The sequence below is a fragment of the Hyposmocoma kahamanoa genome, unplaced genomic scaffold, assembly GCF_003589595.1.
Source record: "Hyposmocoma kahamanoa isolate Upper Pololo Valley unplaced genomic scaffold, ASM358959v1 63, whole genome shotgun sequence".
NCBI classification, from domain to species: domain Eukaryota; kingdom Metazoa; phylum Arthropoda; class Insecta; order Lepidoptera; family Cosmopterigidae; genus Hyposmocoma; species Hyposmocoma kahamanoa.
The window spans coordinates 527,850-550,447 of NW_020653851.1; the positions used below are offsets into that span (position 1 = coordinate 527,850).

General features: G+C 35.8%; 1 protein-coding gene across 4 annotated transcripts in view; it reads right to left on the bottom strand.

Moving 5' to 3' along the window:
- The window catches only part of LOC113230424 (neuroglian), a 105,512-nt gene that overhangs the window by 43,872 nt on the left and 39,042 nt on the right, over positions 1 to 22,598 (bottom strand). For all 4 annotated transcript variants that reach the window (XR_003310490.1, XM_026464355.1, XM_026464353.1 and 1 more), the window contains exon 6: positions 16,904 to 17,179. Coding sequence is in view for 3 of the 4 variants with exons in the window: in XM_026464355.1 (XP_026320140.1) it covers positions 16,904 to 17,179 (276 nt within the window). In the remaining variant the exon portion in view is untranslated. The remainder of the gene's footprint in view (positions 1 to 16,903; positions 17,180 to 22,598) is intronic.

A 22,598-nucleotide genomic window follows, 5' to 3' on the forward strand; every position in this document is an offset into this window, starting at 1 on the left:
ACAACTCTCTGTTCTGCGCCACTCAAGACCAATCTTTTAAGTTAGCTAGACGCTCATCGTCTTTGTGGATCCATTTTTTTAATTTAATTTTTGTAAAGTTGAATATAACTACTACAGAAATAAATGTTCGGTTTTATATTACTTTCTACGTTTACTATCTCCAATATTTCGACTGAAATATTTGAATCCAAAGTTATAAAATACATTTGAAAGAAGAAACGGTTTTCGAAGTTTGAATAAAATCTCTAAAATCTATTCTATTCTATTCTATTCTATTCTAACTCATGGTTACAGCTGTCTTCAGAACTCCTTATCATAGAAGCAATAAGCCTTAATACAAAAAAAAATCATCAATACTTTCACCCGATTACACAATTGTTTTATACGTGACTATCATCATCATATTAGCCGGAAGACGTCCACTGCTGAACATAGGCCTCCCCCAAAGATTTCCAGATCAGCCGATCGGACGTGCATCCATCGATCGGTTACCCGCCGACGTGACTATAACTTATGTTAAATAGAAAGTGGGATCCAAGTAGCGATGAAAGAGACTCAGTCTCTTAAGGCGTTTTATAACGACTCGACTCCATTTTACAGGACTCGACTCTAAAATTAAGACTAAATTAGAGAGAGGTTCGAGTTTTTATTAATAAGACTCGGTCGTTATACTAAAAGACTTAAACGGCTTAAACGCGACTCGAACGACTTAAACGACTCGAGTTGTTTGCAATGGACTTATACCTATTTTATGTCTTATTAAACCCGAAGTATATAAATAAAAATGACGTAGTATGTAATAAATAATCACGTTTATTTACTTATAATAAAAATTAGGATTCAAAGAGTGATTTAATAAGCAATAGGTAGAAGATTTTAAGACCTAATTATATAATGATTGCATACAATACTTTTTCTGCGAGTAAATTAAAATAATGAAATACAACCAATATTTAAAAGTCTATGGAAATCCAGTTCTAACGTGCACTTTTTTTTATTTTGTGTAATATTGGTCTGTAACCACTTTTCTTATTATGAAGTCCTGGTACTTTTGTTTAAACTTCTTAAGAAACCCGTGCACAGTAGTGAGATACAATTTATCTGTAATACATAGAACAAATATACATAAAAATCTCGCCTGTTACTCATTCAGGAGTAGGCAAAGACTGTTGACCTCCACTTAATACGTTCATAAATAGTATGTTTCATTCATCATTATGGTCAAACGACAGTATCAGACACTAAAATTTGATAAAATACTTTGACTGTTGGGTTCTGTATCTATAACTTTTTATATTAAAGAAACAAATAATTCCAAAAAAACAAATTTTTGAATTGGTTATAATTAACTGACTTCTGTGAACAAAGCTACGTTAACGTTATCCATCAATCGTAAAATATCTTGTGGGTAGAAATAAAATCACGCCATACGGCTCATGACACGCGACTCCCGAGGCTATAAGGCGCCAGTCGTTTTAGTCGTTTTAGTCCTATCAGTCTTTTAAGCTTCCTACGGTTAAAAGACTACTGGTCGTATTCCAGAACTCTACTCAATGCCTTAGTCAGGATTTGAGTATGGTGTAAAGCACTCGAAATCATACTCAAGTCCCTGCCGTTAGGGTCGTATTTCCAGTGCAATCCTGACTTGAGCATTGAGTAGAGTTCTAGAATACGACCCTACGACTCGAATTAGTCTTAGTTTTAGTCTTATGGCTCAAGACTAGACTAGTCGCGAAATCAAGTCAAGTCAAGACTAGACTAGACGCGCGGTAAAAATTAGTCGACGTTTTTTAAAAGGCCTTAAAAGACTGAGTCTGTTTCATCGCTAGATCCAAACGTGAAGAAACCTAGTGCAATGTAGATGCATCCCACTGTTGGCCCCGGGTGAAGACTTAGAGTCTAAGGAGAGGGTTCAGGTCATAGCCCGCCACTCTGGTCCAACACAGAAGCTTTACACAACTTTCTAGGTGGTTCGTTCTGTGGCTTAGTTTGCATAGCATCTGCCACGGTTTGCTGGAAGACGTTGATTCGAATCCAACCGGATCGAAGGAATTTTTTCTAAGTGTTCGATCTTTGCATTAATATTTATAACAAACTAGTGGAGTAATTTTATAAACAAATATTTTAAAAAACATCATGGCTGTGAAACATCAAATAAACTTAATTACAGTTATTAAAGCGACATTTCTAGTCAGGTGTTGTTAGCTTTAATTAAAGGTACCTGGCTGAGTGAAGAAATAGATTTCTCACAGATGGCGCTACGGCAAAGAAAGTTAAAAACCTAATACAAAGATCCGACAACAAGTATGTAGAAAAATTCGTGGGGTCCGTGGGGTTCGTTCCGTGGCTTAGTTGGCAAAAGCGTCTGGAAGGAATATTTTCTAAGTGTTCGTTCCTAGAGTTGTGAACTTTCTTCGACATGTAGATTTATCGCGAAGTATTCTTTCGTCGTTAGTCAAAACTGCCTCCGTGGCCGTATGATTACCTTGCTGGACTGTCACGAAGAGGTCTCGGGTTCGATTCACGAGTCGTGAGAAATATTTATATGGCATACATTTATTTATCTTGTGAGTTTGGGTGTAATTTGTGGTTATCTATTTGTGTGTTCATGGCACCCGCGATACAGGGTTTCCCTAGTACGAGGCTATGAATGTGTGTGTTGTTATTATTATTATTAAACATATTCCTATTAAACATTGACAAATAAATGTACGTAAGTAAGAAATTATAGTCGCCACAGAGATTTGAACCATCGACCTCTCGTTTCAGAAGCAACCGTTCTCACTGGGCTACTACGGCTCTGTAGTTCTGTGTTACATTTGTATTAAAAACATATATTTGATCAAAGAATTTCAACGCAATACATAAGTGTAATTCCTTGCGTAATCGCAAATACATCTAATATTAGGCCATATGGCCCAGTAAACAGAGTTGTTAGTGTTTGAATTCGCATAGAATGGCACAAGGCCGTCTTCCTTTGCCGTGTAGGAATAAGTCACTGTCGTATACAGAGTTTGAATGTCGGAACGATCATATTTAACTTTGAATAACTGTCCCGCCTCTATGTAGTCGTTTACAAAATTATCTATTGCTTTACCGGTGAAGGTGAACAAAGTGACAGCATGTCGCATAAGATATATAACATTCTCCTTAAAGTAAATCCGTGTTTACTTTATCTCTCATCATCAGAAATCGAAATAGGCCGATTAAAAAAAAATGGAAAAACTATTTAAACAACTTTTTAGGAATGTTAAAAATAAAAATTAAAAAAAAATAGTCCTTGAAAAGATAACGAATCGAAGGTTTCTCAATGGTATTCTTCTTGTTTTGTTAGTTTGCAATTGTATAGATGGCGCTTTTTTGAATTTATTTTCGTCCTAAGTAACGTTTTAGCACAAACTATTTATTTAAAATTTTAAAAGAAGCTTTGCGATTTTATTGTATATTATCATATATGTATACATAAATAATCATTGCCTGAACAAAAGCAATAACCTTGACAAAAATGTAATAGCTGCCATCTGTTGGCTTTATCAAATATGATTACAATCGCATCGCGGGTTTACTTGGTACCATTTATTGATATACCGTTAAGAATCAAAATAAGTGGATTTACGAGTGCGAAATTTCTTTGTATGAGATTGGGTATCTATATAATATACTGACTAGTTTTATATTATTTATGATGTTAAGTTTATTGAATATCACGATGTTCTACTGCCATGTACAATTATTTTTTTGTGAAATTACTCCACTAGTTTATTATAATTATCAAAACAGATGGAACATTAAGAAAAATTCCTTCGATTCGGGTGGATTCGACTCAGCGCTTTCAGCATACGGTCTCAGACGATCTCCCAAATGAGCTACTTTCTTTCTTCGTATAATTCTTCTATGTGCTGAGTATATTTACCTAAACTTAAAGAAGTAATATATAACACACACAGAGTCGTATTCTAGAACTCTACTCAATGCTCAAGTCAGGATTTGAGTATGATTTAAAGCACTAGAAATCATACTCAAGTCCCTGCCATTAGGGTCGTATTTCCAGTGCTTGTGTTTCCAGTGCAATCCTGACTTGAGCATTGAGTAGAGTTCTAGAATACGACCCAAAGATACGTATTCCAAAACTCTACTCAATGCTCAAGTCAGGACTTGAGTATGATTTATAGCACTAGAAATAATACTCAAGTCCTTGCCTTTAGGGTCGTATTTCCAGTGCTTGAAATCATACTCAAATCCTGACTTGAGCATTGAGTAGAGTTCTGGAATACGACCCGTAGTGTTAATAACCCCCTCAGAATTATGTATTTTGTACAATATTTCAGATGTGTAACTAGCAATGACTTCACTACGATAGTGTAATTAGAAGAAAATTATAAGTAACAACTTTTCACTATTTGGTTTTGATGTTTTTTCTTGAATTTTTTATCATTCCGCAATTTCAGGGCGAAGTACTATTCACTCTATGTGTATTTCTCGACGTTTAGGTATATTCTGCTTGTTTCATAGCATGCCTATCCAATTAACGATATTCGAGTTGTATGGGCTTAGAAACACAGCCACAGGGAGGCAATTCCAATCTCTGGCTGTGCGCATTATAAAGGTTAACGAAAAGCGCTTAGTGAGCATGAAAGGAATATCCGGCGACCTCGATGGGTCAACGGTTCGCATTAACGCTAGATGAGAAGGTCCGACTTCGATTCCGGGTAGGAAGAATTTGGAAAATAAGTTGTGGGATATGAGTTTTCAAATTGGTTCTGGTTTGAGTATTCTAAGTCGTGTCTCGGAGTTAATTCCGATGCTCTAGTATTCATAGTACAGGGAATTACATATTTTGAGACCGTTGGTATGGTTGACATGGTACCATTATCAACCAAGTGCATAATGATATCATGCGATACGTCTAAATATTCGATGGTAAGAATTACAGGCATATGGGATTTTTCAACTTACGTATGAGGGTGACGGGCGCAGTGGTAGTGCCCCTCAGATCTTGCGGTTTAAAGTTCTGAGCTGCTCTACACCTGTTACGGACAGGCGTGTCGTTTTACCACCAGGCGCACAACTTATTCGTCACTTAGTATAATAAATAGATTTTTTTATATGATTGTATGCACTGGTATGTACAGTTTAGTGGTTAAGTGTGCTATGCATATTAGATGTCTGGGAACCCACGATACAAGCTTGCTTAGAGTTGGGATCGTGGTAATAAAAAAAATCGGAAACGAAATTATTTTGTCGGATCTAATACGCGCAAACAAACCAAAATTTCGGGTCCTTTGCCGGTCCCATGGTCACGGCTGACTTGTTTGAAAAAACGCATACACGCGATTCATTTCCAATGTGTAAGATCATGAAAAACTAAAGACTCGATAATCATAAAACTGTTGCTATAAAGATCATGGCCCATAAATCTGACCCGGTTATTGGATGTTTGCGTACAAAAACCACATTAATATTAAATTATGCAGTTATAAACAACTTTATATTTTATATTAAACATAAACCCTAATTAGGTTACTGTCAGAATTTTTGTCAAAATACAGTCACAATCACATTCGTGTGCGAACCCTGCGTGATCAGTTTAGTAGAAATATGATCGAAATCGTTCTCTGGGCGATCAACAATAAATACAAAACACAGAAATATCCAATAATATACATTTTTCATATAAAAATACATTTTATATTCCACAATTCCCAGTACCCACAGTAAAGAAGACGAAAAAGTGTTTTATAACAAGCATGATCTTCCTATATTAAGAATTACTTTATTAAGACATTTTATAATTTAATAATTTTGTTATTTAACTTATTAGTGATTATTATTATTTTTTAAGTTGTATAAGTATATTTTTAAGTCTTAGCTACGCCCTTACAGGGCACATGTAACCCGATATGCATGTATCATTCATCATCAGTGAAGAAACTGCCTCCGCGGCCGAAGGGTTACCATACTGGACTGCGGTGCAGAGGTCCGGTTCCAGAGCCGGGATAAATATTTAAATATTCCTATGGCCTGCATTTATTCCTCTCGTGAGTTTGGGCATAAAGTGCTCTCTACATTCTCGTCGAGACATCCCGGTCTCGGGTCTCGCCGAGACAGGACGAGACCGAGAGTGGCTCTCCACATTCTCGCCCGCACAGTTGTCCGTTCAGTAGTCATACAAGATGGACGTGTTAGATAAGTCTGTTGCTGCGGCATTATGTGCTATAGCATATTGCAATATTTTGTTAATTCGAAAAAAAACTTATTAAGAGACGTTGGAATAGACGCAGATGGTGGATGACATCAATACATCGCAACAGAACACTGCGTTTAGGTACTGCCGGCGGACTGCCGTGACGGGAATGTGGAGGAAAGGGTCTCGCGCAAACACAAAACTACACGAGAGCCCTTTGATTCGGGTCCGAAATACCGACACGAAGTGGAGACCACACGAACATAGGCGAGACTTAACGAATATGGTCACTACACTCTCGTATTTGGCTGTTCTTGTGAAGTTTTGGCAAGAATATGGAGCGGGCTTAATTTGTGGCTATCTGTGTCTGTGTCCGTTAACTAGTGCGGGGCTATGAGTGTGCGTTGTTATTTATTTATTTGTAATTAGTATTATATTCCATTTTTAAAATTTTATGGCGCAGCGTAAACAAAGATTGTAGAATGCCATACGTCTTCAATGCAACGTTAAGGGTTTTGCCATTTTCATCCATACCTGACCTTTTTGATAATGCCAACGACATTTAGATTTAAAATGTCATTGAATGAAGCAACAAGGTAACAAAACTTTTGTAGACAGGTGACAGGCGCAGGGGCCCTCAAATCTTTGGGACTGAAAGCCATGAGTGACACTGCAACTTTACTGGTAAGGACAGGCGTGTCACTGAACACCAAGCACACGACAAAAAGGCTCGCATTGGACCAAGGCAAAAACTACCTCCAAGAAAAGGCAAAACTGCCTCTGTGGCCGAACGATTACCATGCTGGACTAGTGTTGTTAAAAAACCGGTTTTTTTCTGAGGTGAAAGAAAAAACATGAAAAGAAACAGTTTTTTTTTTCTGGAGTACGTTTTTTTTCTACAAGTATAAAAATATGACAATTTTATTTTTTTACTACATTTCCTCTTTGGATGTTAATATTAATTTTCATAGATAAATTGGTCAAAATAAGTGGACAACACTCATAGTGTTGTCAAATTGTGGCGAATTCCGTAAATTGCCGGGAATCTCAACATTTTGTGGGATTGACGCTATGTGGGGAAAATGCGGGGATTCTGACTTCTGATTTTACCTTTTTTTTAAATGTATCGATTGCTATTGCATCGCTACTTTGATGATTACTGACAAAAATACTACTTATTTATTTATCTAAGAGCGATATCAATATTCTTTCCACATCGCACATATACCTTATATAGCAACAATTACATAGAATTATTAGTAAGTCGCTTATATAAAATTATTCGGTAGGATTTGAATGAAGGAAACGAAGACACAGCAAATTTCGATGACATTACAAGTGTGGGTAACACCTGTAACAGTAGTAAGTAACACCACAAATGAAGATTTATTTTTTTTATAATTATCATGGTAATTGATTTTTATAAACATGTTATATATATATATTCACACACACACACACACGCGCCATACGCACTCCACGCAGAGATCCCAGATTCGATTTCGGGGCCGGGAGAAATATTTCTATGGCATACATTTATTTCTCTCTCGTGAGTTTGGGTGTAATTTGTGGTTATCTATGTGTGTGTCCATGGCACCCGCGATTCAGGGTTTCCCTAGTGCGGGGCCATGAGTGTGTACGCGTTATTATTGTGTATTGCAAATTCTTTCTTTAGACGGTTATTAATGACGGTGGTAAGCCACCCACGAGATGTTTTCTCATCACTTCATGAATAACACAGTATTTAAGTCTATTCTGAAAACATCCTGAATGTGCGTGACTCGTTCAGATTGCCAGTATGCGTCATCTAATGATTTATTCGAAAATGCAATCCTCCTTTTTAAACCATGACGACACAGTTCGATGAGACATTGGTCCGTGACCTATCTACAAGTTGCTTAAGGCATTCAGCTCGCAAATATGAGAGAATGACGTAACTCAATCAAGAATGGACCAAAAACAACATTATCGCAGTGACATTCACATTATGACCTGTAATACAGGTTTTTCTATATCTAGCTCGTGCACCGGTCTCACACACCAGCATGCCCATTTTCTTTTGAACCTGTAAGTTTTTTTTTGAACCTCTACTATTAAGCCTGCTTATGATGAGAAAAATAAAGCAACATTGTATTTTAATTGTAACATTTCATATATTAAATTTATTAGTAATAGTGATAGCAAAGTTTTAACGCCATGACAATATAATTTATTTTTATTATAAGTTTTTTTGGCTCTTCGTAGCGTTTGAGTCAACGGCAATATTTTCTTTTTTTAATTAAATTGATGAAACTTTACGGACTGAAGAAATTTTGTATAATAAACACAACAAATCTTAATTGTAGGTGGTCTTGGTTACTACTACTTATAAGGCACGGTGAAACCAACACTGCCACTAAACATAAAAGTGAACTTTTGGGAATGCTTGAATAAAGTTTATGAAAATAAGTTTAAATTTGAAAAAGCGAGATTTTTTTATTAGAGACGTTATTGTTCTGAACGTGCGTTTATATAAAGGGAATACTGGAAGATAGAAGAGTCTCAACCATGAAGGTAAAGAACAGTAAATTAGTGAAAAGGAAAATTCGAATTCGAAAATCGAATATGTAATTTCTTATATCATCCCATAGACAACTCCTTTCTAGAAATTGCTTAAAATAGACACTTTTACAAAATAGTCTTTCCAACCGAAAACCAATGTCCACCAGAGCCGAGGCGTCCATATAACCCAAGGCTTGCCTAAAATTTTCCACGTATTATAATAAAAATAAATACTACATGTTGTGCTAAACTTTAAGTGTAGAATAAGTTAACTAGTGAAATGAAGTGTACTAAGTACATTGTGTGCTAATAAGTTGAGTTTAAGGTAGGTGTTTTTTGTTTTGGTCCGGCTATACTGACAACTATTTTCACGCCTCGCTACTGGTGTTTACTAACTCACGATATTATGTGTCTTATTATTTTCCGGTTTCATCTCATTGCTTGGGCCCTAAATCAATTCATTACGAGTAACATATAAGCTGAGATAAGCGGTGGATTATGGCGAAAGTCCCCTTCGCTCGTGATTCGCTTTACCCTACGAAAGAATAATTTATTACCAACCCTGTGGTAAGAATAATAATACTATCGTTATGAAATAAACTTTTATTACTACCGCCTTTAGGGTCATAATTGATCAGTTCTTGGTCTTTGATAATAATATATTGCTCAATTATTACAATCCCCCATTGAGATGATTATTGATTCCTTAAAAATTGTATTTAAAAAAAAAAGGATATAGTTAGCTTCAGTTCATTTGACCGATATATAATAGTCTTTGGTTGACAATTGAGCTTAATTTGGACCTAAAAAGTTAATCTATATTTTTAACAGAGACGATTATTGGTTGTGAGCCACTGATTTTAAAAAAGGCGTAGTCGAGCACTTTCAGCTTCTTAAACTGATAGAGGCGATCATCCCACGTCCTTGACGGACAATTGAGCTTGATTTGGACATAAAAAGTTAATCTATGACACAATGAATGGTCAATTTATATTTTACGACAGGACCCTTTGTAGAGCAGACTCATACTCGATGCCTGTTAAGAAAAATAGAGATACGAAAGCGTATTTGTTTTGCCAATAAAATCACACATCCTCGTATAAATTACAGGGTAATACACCATAAATTGTTCGATTCCCACTGTCAAGTTGAATATGAGAAGTTTATGACAAAATAAAGGCGCGGAAACTGACCATAACTGTCACTTATAATTAATTACTAGGTTTATAGTGGAGGGGAGTTAGTGCCCCTTTAATCCTTGTTTATCCTGCCGTTGTTCTGCCCTTGGATTGACGCCCCCGGATATTAAAAGTAGTGGGTGAGTAAAATTTATTGGCGCTTTAGAAGAAACAAATTGAAAAGGCACATTGGATTTTAAAGATTTGTGTTTTTTTTTTTACTTTATTCTGTTTTATGTATATAGTTTTCTTTCTCTTTAAAAATACTATGTAAAAAATGCAGATATTTTAGGTTGAGGCTTTATTTATTAGACTAGTCTGGTCAAGCAACATATTGAGTTGATCAATAGGGTTACTTTTTAATAGGCCAAAACTTAAACCTTAAAACCTATCATGTCTCATGTCAAGTTTTATGTGGATATTGATCTGTCGTTTCGTTTAACGCAGCGATACCGCCAATGTCAGGGCTGGAAGACTCAGTGGTATGATGAGACAAATTGACGGTAATTGAAAGATTTTTGCAGTTATTACTTTTTAATCGTGGCCGACATTCAGACGAAAATGTTCACAATTGCTATTTCACAAGCGATCACAGGATGCTAGTTTCTTTCTGGTCGTTTTTAAATTTTAAATTTTCCAGTGTGTTCTTAACTATTTCGGGCTATCAGCGAGGGCAATGTCCTTCATAGTCTTCTGTAATTGAGTCATAGACCCATTCGATGTATTTGTTATATTATTTATTGGTCTTTTTCTTCTTGGGGTTGCGCTTTTATCAGAGGTTGGATAACATAATAGCAATCCTGACTTTAGAGGCTGTCCCTTTAAAAAGCCAGGAGGTACCAAAGTATTTCCTAAAATTGTTTGACCAGGAGTGCCGCCTTCTAACGACACTTCGTTTACCGGCCAAAATTGCCGATACTAGATGATAAACTCCAGTCATTTGTACTTCCTCCTGATACGTCACGAAATACGACATCATGTTATAATGCGTTTCGGTTTTGAAGGGTAAGGGTGCTGGTGAAATTACAGGCACATGGGACTTGTTAACTTATGTCTCAGGGTGACAGGACCAGTGGCAATATCTCTCAGATCTTTGCGATTTAAAGCTCTGAGTGGCACTGCAACTGATATGGACAGGCGTGTCACTTACCACCAAGCACACAAATTGTTCGTCTTAAAAAAACTAACTGTTAGGTAAGAATAATATTACTTTTTTTGTTTCACGAATAAAAAGAAATATAATTCAACTACCCATACAGGTCAATGACCCACACCCTTGACGTGTGTCAAGTTCGTTAAGTATGGTAAGTTAAACCAAAATTGTGTGTTAAACCAAAACTTCTAGAAGTCCTAGAATAAAAGACGCTGAAAAAATGTATTAGACAAACACACCAATTACCAGATTTCAAATCAGTAAACTCCCTGTGGCTATGAGTACATGAGCAGCGGCAGCGTATAATAGAGTATATTTTAACAGAATATAATACATTGTATTCAATCCGCAAGTATATGCGTTAATTGAATTCCAAATTAATTGGAATTTGTATTTAATTTTATAAATAAAAAAAATCTTTATTACTACATAAACAATGTGGCAAACGCCATTTTGTAAATAAAAATTTAAAAAATTTCATTTGGTAAACTGTTAAAGCAGTTATTCTCATAAATTAGATTACAGGAACGAGATTGGTACAAAAGAGTCATAATTTTTTACTTTAGTTTGCCTTTGAATGACTTCACCGCGTGTTTTAAAAGTACGGGTGTTGACATATATATACACAGACATCCCTAATGTACAGTCAACAACACTTTGTTCGAATATCGTCTCCAGAGCAACGGAACAAGATCGGTCAATGTGTAGCTTGCCATCGTCCATACATGCATGGTAAACAGATCACCAAACGACTCGCCACAGATGCACCTCTCGGTAGCGATGAAGGGAAATATGGTGATGAAGTCGAAGACGGTTCACCACCCGCATTGGGTAGCGGACCATGGCCTAAACCCTCTGCTTAAAGGGGACGCGTGACTGGCAATCCCGTATCTTTCTTCATAAGTTTTGTTTATAGTAGCTTTCCCTATCGACCTGTTGGTTATAAGGGAAGCGCATTATAATCTGTGCAAGCATAGGGACCTTATAAGTTCAGGTCCTGACCCCAGATGAGCCCGTTTGCACAGAATTCATCCGGTTCTCAAAAGACTACTGTCTTAGATGAACCGTCACAGGTACACGTATAGCGCTCTTCCTATTGTTCAGATAAGTACCGGAGCTGTTTGCACGCTGAATTCCAGTTGCCACCGCTAAGCAGTTGACTCTATAATCCGCTACCAAATCTCCTTTATGGTGGCGGAGCTATAGGCACGCTCACCTCCCGGGGCCGAAGCGTCTCCCCATTTCCCAGAAACCTACGTGTGCCTAACAGTGGAAATATAAATTCATGGTCGAATTTTATTGTTAGTTCAGAAGTCAGTTATGACATAAACGGCGAAGCGTGAATTGCCAACGTCCGCATCGTTGCTATATAGTCGCAAGTCGTAAAACGCCGGAGGACGCCCGTATATTAAACTAGGTTAACAATGGTGGTTTGCACTAATTAATTTTAAATTACAAAGTAGCACGTTCTATCAGTCATAGGGTAAGCTATAAAAACTTCCACTTTTATGGGAGTAATTAATGAAAATGTATTAATGACATAATTATTAATACAAAGATCGAACACTTACAAAAATTCCTTCGATCCAGCCGGATACGAACCGACGTCTTCTAGCAAACCGTGCCAGATGCTATGCCAACTAAGCCACGGAACGTACCAGCGGACCTCACGAATTTTTCTATGTGCTAGTTGTCGGGTCTTTGTATTTGGTTTTCCAACGACTTTTTAGCCATAGCGCCGTCTATGAGAATTCTATGAAAGTATTTCATCACGACGTATTATTGATATATTAAGTGTTTCGTGAAATAGATTTTAAACTTTGTCATTTATCAGTACTAAACTATAACATGAAAATTAATGAATGATAACGTCGACATGTGGACAGCAATATACGTCTGTCTTTAAATGTATTTTAAAAAAAGGCAGTAGCTCTGTGGGCAAACGGTTGCTCCACAATTGAGTGGGCTGCGATTAAAGCCCGTGTGGAGGCATTTTACCTATGACTGTAATATCTAAGTTACGTAAGTCACATTTGTGATAGTTTCGTAACCATGTTTCTCGTTAACGGTGAAGGAAAAACCTCTGTCTTCTTCTTTTTATTTCTTGACTTTTACCAATATGAAGTGTTTCGCTGAGTAAATTTTATCGGTTCCAGTGGGATCAGCTATTCAACAAGTTTTATGGGGAAAGAAGGTTTACAACCCTTTGAAAAGTCTCAAGTGTCAAGTCTCCTTAGTCTCCGATGACGATGTTATACGAACAGTATTGAATAAATTTCAATAAGCATACCATTTTAAAGTTATTTATTTCTTGGCAGAAAACTATCATAGACGAACATTCATGGGAGTATTAAAAAAGGTTATTTACGAGTATCTATTGTCCTCCTTTCGACGTACTTCCTTAAGCAATGTAGTTGATTTATTAAGAGAAATGAATGTATACAGACATTGTAATCAGAATAAATAGTGATTTAAACCGTGTATCGGTCTGTCGGGATCAGTATAAAAAGGCCGATCTGTCACTATTTTTATTTTTTCTTAGATGGATAAAGTATGAAGTTACCACAAGAGAAAAGTACTTAGATATTTTTTTATTTTAATTTCTTTAAACATGATTTTCTCGGTTTTGAATTTTTGTCACAAGTGCCCTTTCAACTAACGGTGGCAGCATTTTGTTTTATTAACTTTTAAAGTTAATATTAGTAACCATCATATCGCACCCTCAATAATAAAGTGACCAAATCAGAAAAGTAATTTTTACCGAACTGATTTAAATTATATAAAAAAAACATACGTGGCATTGGCTATGTACGCCATTATGTTGGTGCCAAAAGTCTATTTGATACGAAAAACGATGCAAGCTTTAATTCCGTACTTAATTTTTTATGGTCTTACGTACGTTTAACTCTATCAAGTCGTACCTGTCTGTGATTCTCGAAATAAAAATTGTAATAATTATTAATACAAAGATCGAATACTAAGAAAAATTCCTTCGATTCGAATTTTGTATTAATAGTTGTAACGAACTATAATATTATATATATTAATAATAATAATAAATAATATTATATATATTATTCGTATATTATGAATCATAATTGGACGTAAGTAGTTAAGCAAAAAGGAACCAATCCACAAAATTATCATAAATGAGTTACTTGTATCAAACGGTTCCCAAAGTCTAACCTCTTAGATCAGCAAAAAAAATCCAACATATAAACATAAATAAATATATCTGGAGTTACATGACATTATAAGTTTTGAAAATAAAACAAGAGTGACAAACACTTTTAAACTTCAAACTGCCATATCTCGAGAGTGGACGTGGATTGGATCCTTTTTGTTAACTGTGGAGGAGCTGCTGGTGCTGAGGGCGTTCTGGGAGATTGAAAAGGTGTGTAGCCTGGATAGCAGTAATAGCATCCGCAGCCTCGCAGCCTCCAACATCTTATCTTATTTAGTAAATTTAGCAATTCAAACGTTAAAAGTCCAGTTTTATAGATATTTAATCGGTTTATTTATTCGGTTTTAACAAATATAATCTTTAAAATGTAAACTGTATAAATATAGCTAGTAAACGATTCAAAAAGATAAATAATGAAATGTTTGCTACCGCGGTCGCGCAGAGAGAGACGATGGAAAGAAACAAAATCAGAATGCGAGGTAAAATGGAACAATTTTAAATTTAAATATGAGTAGAAGAAGAAAAAACGATACGATACGAATGGAGAGAGGCGATACAAAAAGGTGGGATGACGGTATAAGGAGGTCACACCGTCACATAACTACGTCCAATTAGCCGTCCAAAATGTAAATACCCTTTATTATTAACCCTATATTATATATAACCGAGCAAAACAATATTTTTTTCTCCTAGTTATGACGATAATAAACGTTTTGAATTCTTTGCAAGATGTTATCTGATAAAACTTAGTGCAATTCACATTTTGCAATAAATATTTTCACTTGTTTTTAAGGTTGGAAATAATTTTATGACTCTTGTAACACCATTGACTTACAAATAAATGGACGACGGGTCTAATACAAAAACCACGAAAAAAATGTCCCAAGTCAACCTATTCGAAATTTAAATTGTTATGTCATCGCAGTATCGCGCTGTCCGTAGAACAAATGAAGACTAAAGCGGAGTGTCGCGCTCTGTATACGATTTTAGCGCCTTACAAGTGCGGACACTTTTTAGCGCGGACCCGACGTCCATATAATTGTAAGTCAATGTGTAACACAATCGGGATTAAAAACATTTGTTGTATCATTCATAGGTATCATGCTTGATAGCTTCGTTTCTTCAACTCGAATGTTTTCTTGTCTTCGTGGTGCGTTTTTTAAGAGAGTGACGACAACATATGTCGTTACAGTTATCGTTTATTGTTAATATTTTGTATAATAGATCATAATTACAGTAAATGACATAAATGTGTTATAGAAAATTAGAACCTTCTCCTTTTCCAATCCCGTTAAAAAAAAAGGTTTAGCACACGGCATTCACACTTTGACAATGACGTTTCTTTGTTTATATTTTGGACATATAATTATGATTCATACTATAGTGGAATCATTACAAAAAAAAATTATATAATTAACAATCCATGACAATAAACGCATTCTTTTTCAAATAAATTTTAACCCATTTATTAGGGTGGGTTCCAGGCAAAGGTTCCACCATACAGCCTCTTCATATATTTAGACGAAACCAAACAAACCCTACAAAACAAAAAACCAAAGAGATAGAATAGAACTGGCCAAGTACTGCATGTAATTTAACCAATAATTTTTTTATAAAGATTTATGGCTGGTTGCAAGGCTTTTAGGCCAATTTAACCAATCAGGAGGAATAATAGCGTGTGAGAAGCGTCATAATTGATAATTATTAAAATTAGCAAAAATGCGACGTTCTTTTTTTAAACTCTTCATAGTTTTATTGTATGTAAGTTAGTTTAATTGTATGTAAGTATTAGTCTTAGTTTCATTTTAATTTTATTATAGTTAAATTTTGTTATTATTATTATTATTATCATTATTATTATTAATTAACATAGTTGTAAGTACCCAATGTTACTAACAATAATATGGATGCAATTATCTGAAATAAATGTTTATTATTATTATTATTATTATAGTTCTGTATACAATACGTATAATACTCATTATAGTTCTGTGTACAGTTCTTTAAGATTTTTTTAGCTCAGTGGCGAGTACCAAAGACTATAGTCCTACTAGAAGCCATGATATCTACGTACTGTCTTTGCCTGAAAGTTCCAAGAACAACGATACCTATGTGTAGTGATTTAATGTAGTGTTTAATCAATGTAGCAATTTCAAGTGTAATTTTCTTACCTATGAAATAAAGACTTCAATCGAGATTTTTTGGTTATTTTAGAATTAAGTCACTTTATTATATAAGGTGCTATATTATCAAGAATAGAGGCACAATCTAAAATAGTTCTTTTTTTATTTATTACTGTTAAGTAGATTTATTTAATTAAATTTTAGTTATGAACAAGATAGCAAACTTCTAGTTACCGAAAACGTTATCTGTCAAAGTGAAAAAATAGAGCGGGATACGGAGTATCGATTCGAGACGTCAATAGTGCTGCGCCGCCCGCGTAGTTCAGTCAATCTTCTTATCATTACTGAGATTTGTTCAGAAAAAATAATACGCCGAGCTTTTCATTTGTTCAAATTGTCACATGACTCTACGATACGTTAATTTTGCGCGGCAGCCACATCTTAGGTTTTGTTTGGTTTGGTGAATTATCTCCAGAAGACTTTTAGATAGGCCGCTATTCTAGAAACCCATCAATATGTATTAAAAATGTAGGTACTCACATTGAACATTGATATAAATATCCTTGTAAACGTAGCCGACTGAGTTCGTAGCGTTGCAGCCATAATTGCCCGTGTCCTTCTTAGTCAAGTCGGAGATGATAATGGCGTCGGCAGTCACTTGTCTTCTAGGGTTGGGTTCCGCCTGTTCAATGGGCTTGCCGTTGTGGATCCAGGAGATTTGAGGTACAGGTGTGCCTTGGGCCTTGCAGCGTATTACTGCTGTTTCTCCTTCAGCTTTGTTCTGGAATTCCGGTTCGATGTCGAAGAATGGTGCCGCTGAGAAAGAAAAAAATTTGGTAAGATTTTTATTTGTGGCGATGTGTTAGTTTAAAGCGATCTTATCTTATGATATAGATCATCCTAGAAATTAAAGTATTTTTTTGTCGGATCTAATTTCGGCAACATTATATGAAAGTTCTGTCCGTACAATTTGTTTTATCTGTGCACCGTTGAGTCAATGAGAACATGGGATTTAGGGTATTTTTAACCGACTTCAAAAAAGGAGGACGTTCTCATTTTGATTGTATTTTGTTTTGTATGTGTGTTACGCGATTATTCGTATTTACAGCATTTGTTAACCGATTTTAATGATTCTGTTTTTTTTGTTGGGAAGAGGGTACCTTAGTATTGGTCCCTTTTAAATTTGAAAAGAACTTTCCACCTCTAAGGGTGGCAAACAAGGAAATGAACCAGGTCTTTTGTTTTCTTTTGAGGCCGTTTTTTTTAAAATAAATACTAATTATTAAATGAAACCCTCTAAAGTTAAGGATAAAAGGTCGAAGTTTATTTATTCATTAGCAATTTAGGTGGCCAATAAAGTCGAATTAAATCACGTTTACAATCAAGTGTACGTGCCAAGCAACCAACATCGTCGCCCTAATGCCCCAATTCCGAGTAGAAACGAGAGGAAGTGTCAAACAAGGCGCCCGCGGTCGCATGCACTTAGATATCAAGGCCCGTATTAATAAAATCATCTCGAGTGCAGGCTCGATATTAAGAACATAATGCTAAACAGAAGATCATAAGGGAAAATTTCCAGAAATTATCCTAACGAGGTGAAAGAAAGAAAGAAAAGAAATTTATTCAGCACAATACACGTGGGGTACAATATTAATAATTAGTATTAAAAGTGTATTATTGCACTGAAAAGGACCCAACTCAGCTAATACTGCGGCAGGGCACAGCGCTGGTTTTCAGTGGACCCTTTTCGAAAATGCCGATTAAAAGAAATAAAAATATATGAGTAAAATAAACACAAAACGTGGACGCGAGTTAAATAAAAACTTAAACATGAAACAATATAATTAATAGGAAACATAACACAAATTTCAGCTTATGTCCCAACAAAGATTCACTCTGCTTTTTCTTTTTAATTTTGTATTTTGAGGCGCATTACACAAATAAAATTGTTCCAGACGTGTTTTGTAGACTTAGAATGTGCTCTTTGAGTTGACATTTGAACGCATAAACGGATTGTGAAGAACGCATTGGTGCTGGACCTTCTACTACGTCCTCATCAGTTGCAAATGAGTTAAGATTTTATTCTTTGCGATGATGTTGGACTCGAGTGGTAATTTTCAGGTTAGTTTACTTAAGTTTCGTGGCAATTTTTATTACTTAAGTATTCGAGTTTTTTTTTACAGACCGAGTGACGGAGCGAACAAGTCGTCCACTTGCCTAACTACCGCGGCGGTAAGTGACACGCCCCTGTCCATAACAGTTGCAGTACCACTCAGGGGCTCTATGAGGGGCACTGCCACTGCGCCCGTCACCTTGAGACATAAGTTGACAAGTCCCACGTGTCTGTAATTTCACCAACACCATAATGCTTACATTAATTGCCGGCAGAAATAGGTAAGGCAGTACTTCCCTGGACGAACTCTTTCACAAGGACCTCTACTACAATAGCGACACATATTAAATAATATTTTAGGATACTACACTCGAATATTAAATAATACTTCATGATTATATTTTAGAACATGCTTCCATTAAGGACTCTGTGACAGAAAATGAAGTTTTCGTGCATCTTCGTCAAACCTGGGAACTTATCCCGCTTTTGCACCGAGTGAAGGACATCTTATTTCTTAGGAAATGAAACTATTTTCCGGATTTAAATCGCGTATATTTGTTTTTTCAAACAAACCGACGTTTCGGACCCTTTACAGGTTCCATAGTCACGGTTGGCTGAGGTGATACAGTCATCAACCAGTTATGTCTAATATTAATGCAAACCACCCTATTTTTTCACCATAGTTACAAAAGTTATTAATTAAATACCTTATTTTTAATTTTACAAAGAAGCATTCCAATTTACGCTACGTTTTACAAAATATTTTACTCAATGAATTTTTATTAAGTTAAATCTATTATTAATTAATAATGGGACCTGTAAAGGTCCCGAAACGTTGGCGTTGGTTTGTTTGAAAAAACAAATATACGCGATTTAAATCTGGAAAAATAGTTTCATTTCCTATGCGTAACATTCGCGATAACCTAAGAACTCGATATCTTATTTCTTTATTACAAATCTTTTTACAGTGAGCTGGTTAACCAGTCTTAATAATTATTGTACGACTAAGGTTACAACATGATCTCATCTGTACTGTACCTATGTTAAACGTTGTAAATAAATAAATTATTTTCGTAATTATGTTGAGTTGATGACAGCACTGTTATATTCTGTTCTGAAAGGTCACATCAAATAAATTGATGTGAGAAATGGGTTAACGCTGTGCGTGACAAGAGTGACGCGTAACGCGTACAATGCGGATTAGGTAATTAACTATATTCAGAGGGGGCAACTAGGACGCGTAGTACGCATATTTCTATAATCATTGATTATACTCCTTCTGTAGCAGTAGACCTCCACGGGAAAGAGTTCGTCCAGGGAAGTACTGCTACTATACCTATTTCTGCCGCCAAGCAGTAGTGTGTGCATTATTGTGTCCCGGTTTAGAAGGGTAATGGTGCTGGTGAAATGACAGGCACATGGGACTTGTCAACTTATGTCTCAGGATGTCGGGCGCAGTGGCAGAGCCCCTCAGATATTTGTGATTTAAAGCTCTTGAGTGGTAATGCAACAGTTATGAAAAGGCGTGTCGGTTACCATCAGGCGCACGACTTGTTCGTACCGTCACTTAGTTATCATAAAAAAAAAACTCTCCAATGATGAGCACGGATCTTTTCCCAATTTTCATTGCCGCGGAACGGAATGGAAGCAAATTTTCGTAACGAAATTGTGCATAGCATAATTTGCTTTGTGTCAATGTATTCCCGAGACTGCGCTCGTGGAGTGGAGTACATCAGACAGAGAGCCAAACACATCCTGAGGGCAAGCGGGTCGATTCCCCACGTAACGTAAATTATAATTCGTTTGAGGTGAGAGAGCCGACCGATTATCTATCTGCCTTCATGAAGGAGTTTTGGCCGAAGGGTGTTACCAGAAGATGTTACAAGGAAACAAATTATATATGAAAACAAATACTAGCATAATTCAAATCTGTAAATGTAACCAATAAATATATATTCTCGTTTCTAAATGTATGACTAAATATTACGTATAATAATCATATTATTAGCAATAAGATCCATTCAGTATTTTTTAAATGTTCAAATCGTGTTACTCCAATTCCAAAATTTTTTGGTTTGATAAGCGACATCTTGTTTATTTCTAGCACATTTTTCACTGTAGGCGAGTATTTTATCATAATGATCGGTTACGTAAGAATAAACTTTGAGAGTACTCTTAAGAACAATGAAAGTAAGTCCTATTCCAGTCGAACTACGTCAAATTTTACAACTGTTCAATATTGTTCCAATTGTAGTGAGAATAGAACGGGAACCGGTGAAGCGTTGCGATTGTGAGCCAAGCTATTCTGATTGTGTAATTAAGCCTATATACGGGATAAGGTTTCAACGTATTAATAGATGTGCTATTTTCATAATAATTCACTAGTATAAGGCTGCTACTAAACGAACTGCATACACAAAGTCCGTATAATAAAACTCCATGCAGACGAAACGACTGCATGCAGCCGACATTATCTGGAGGCAGTTATCACCGCACGTCTAGTTCAGGAGTTCAGTGTAAAACTTTAAAGTCGAGGGAAGCACGGACCGAATTACATAAAAGTTGACTAACAAGTAACAATTATTTCTATATTCGGCAATTTAGTTTATTATTCTTTAATATTAAAGTTACTTGAATCTGTTTCAGAAAGGCCATCTGTGAAAAATAAATCATTAGATAGAAGTTTTACCAATCGTGTTTGGTTTTATCATTATGTTGATCAAACCTTCAAATAATCATTACCATTTGCCGTTACAAAAAAAAAGGTTTGATTCAGACACGAAATAATGATAATATAACCTCGTAAGAATGTCAATTACTACTTTTGATTCTCGGACTATTTATTGTTCACCTCGACGCTTGAAGTTGAAGTCTTAACTACATGCAGACAATGCGTAAAGTCGTTATCAACTCGACTTGACGCATTAACTGCAAACATGTAGTCAATCTGTCAGCAGCCTAAGAGTGCTGGTAGCCCAGTGGGAAACATAAAAACTTAATAAAACCAATGTAAATATATATTTTTTTATATTGTCAGGTGACGTGACGCACAAGTCGTGCGCCTGATGGTAAGCTACTCGCCTGTCCATAACAGTTGCAGTATTACTCAGAGCTTTAAATGGCAAAGTTATGAGGGGCACTGAAACTGGAAGGTTAGGAATACCTAGACATTAATATTTTTAAAGAGCTGTAATTGAGAAACCTACATTTCTAAGAGATGCTAATGTCAACTTTGTATGAATGACTTTGTTGCGTAATATACTTTGTAATAGATTACCCATTCAAGGAGCCACGTATACGTATACTTATATAAATATCTTGTCAACTTATGTCTCCCTGAGTCCCATGTAATTTCACAAGCACGCACCTTTGCCCTTCAAAACCGGAACACAGTAATGCCGACATTACTGCTTGGCGGCAGAAATAGGTAAAGTTATTGCCCTGGACGAATTCTGTCACAAGGAGATATACTGCTACTAAATATTCTCGTATATAAATGGATTATTAAAATGTTTTCTACAAGATTAAGTCCCGAAAAATCAAATAATGTATTAAAATCGTGAAAAAAATTCACATTTATCGTAATAAGATCCAATGTTTTTTGAAATTTTCAAATTGTGTTTTCTCAATACCACAATTTTAAGTTACTTTTTTTTTATTTGACATTTTGATGTACACGGTGTCTCAGGAAAATAAGAGTTATACGATGACGATGATGTTCGCTAACAATTATCTTCATTAGTTATTCTTACCTGAGGTAGAAAGAGATTTGCTTATCGGTTGACATTAATTACGTTAATACAAACGGAAATAAAGAGGCCAAAGTAGTCTACTGATATTGTATTCCTTGGTGCGCAAGCTAGGCAATTGACAAATGTAATTTATCAATGGCGGCGCTTCATTGCGTTATAAATTTACGGATTTCTTTTGGTAACTTATTATACAGCACGTTGAAATCAACACTGTCACTAAAAGAAAAAATCTACTTTTAGAAAATGGTCAAAATTAAATTTGAAAACGCGAGATTTAGAATAAGTGGCTTCGTGGCCGAACGGTTACCATGCTTGTCTGCCACGCAGAGTTTGGGTTCGATTCCCGGGCCGGAAGAAATGTTTTTCTGGC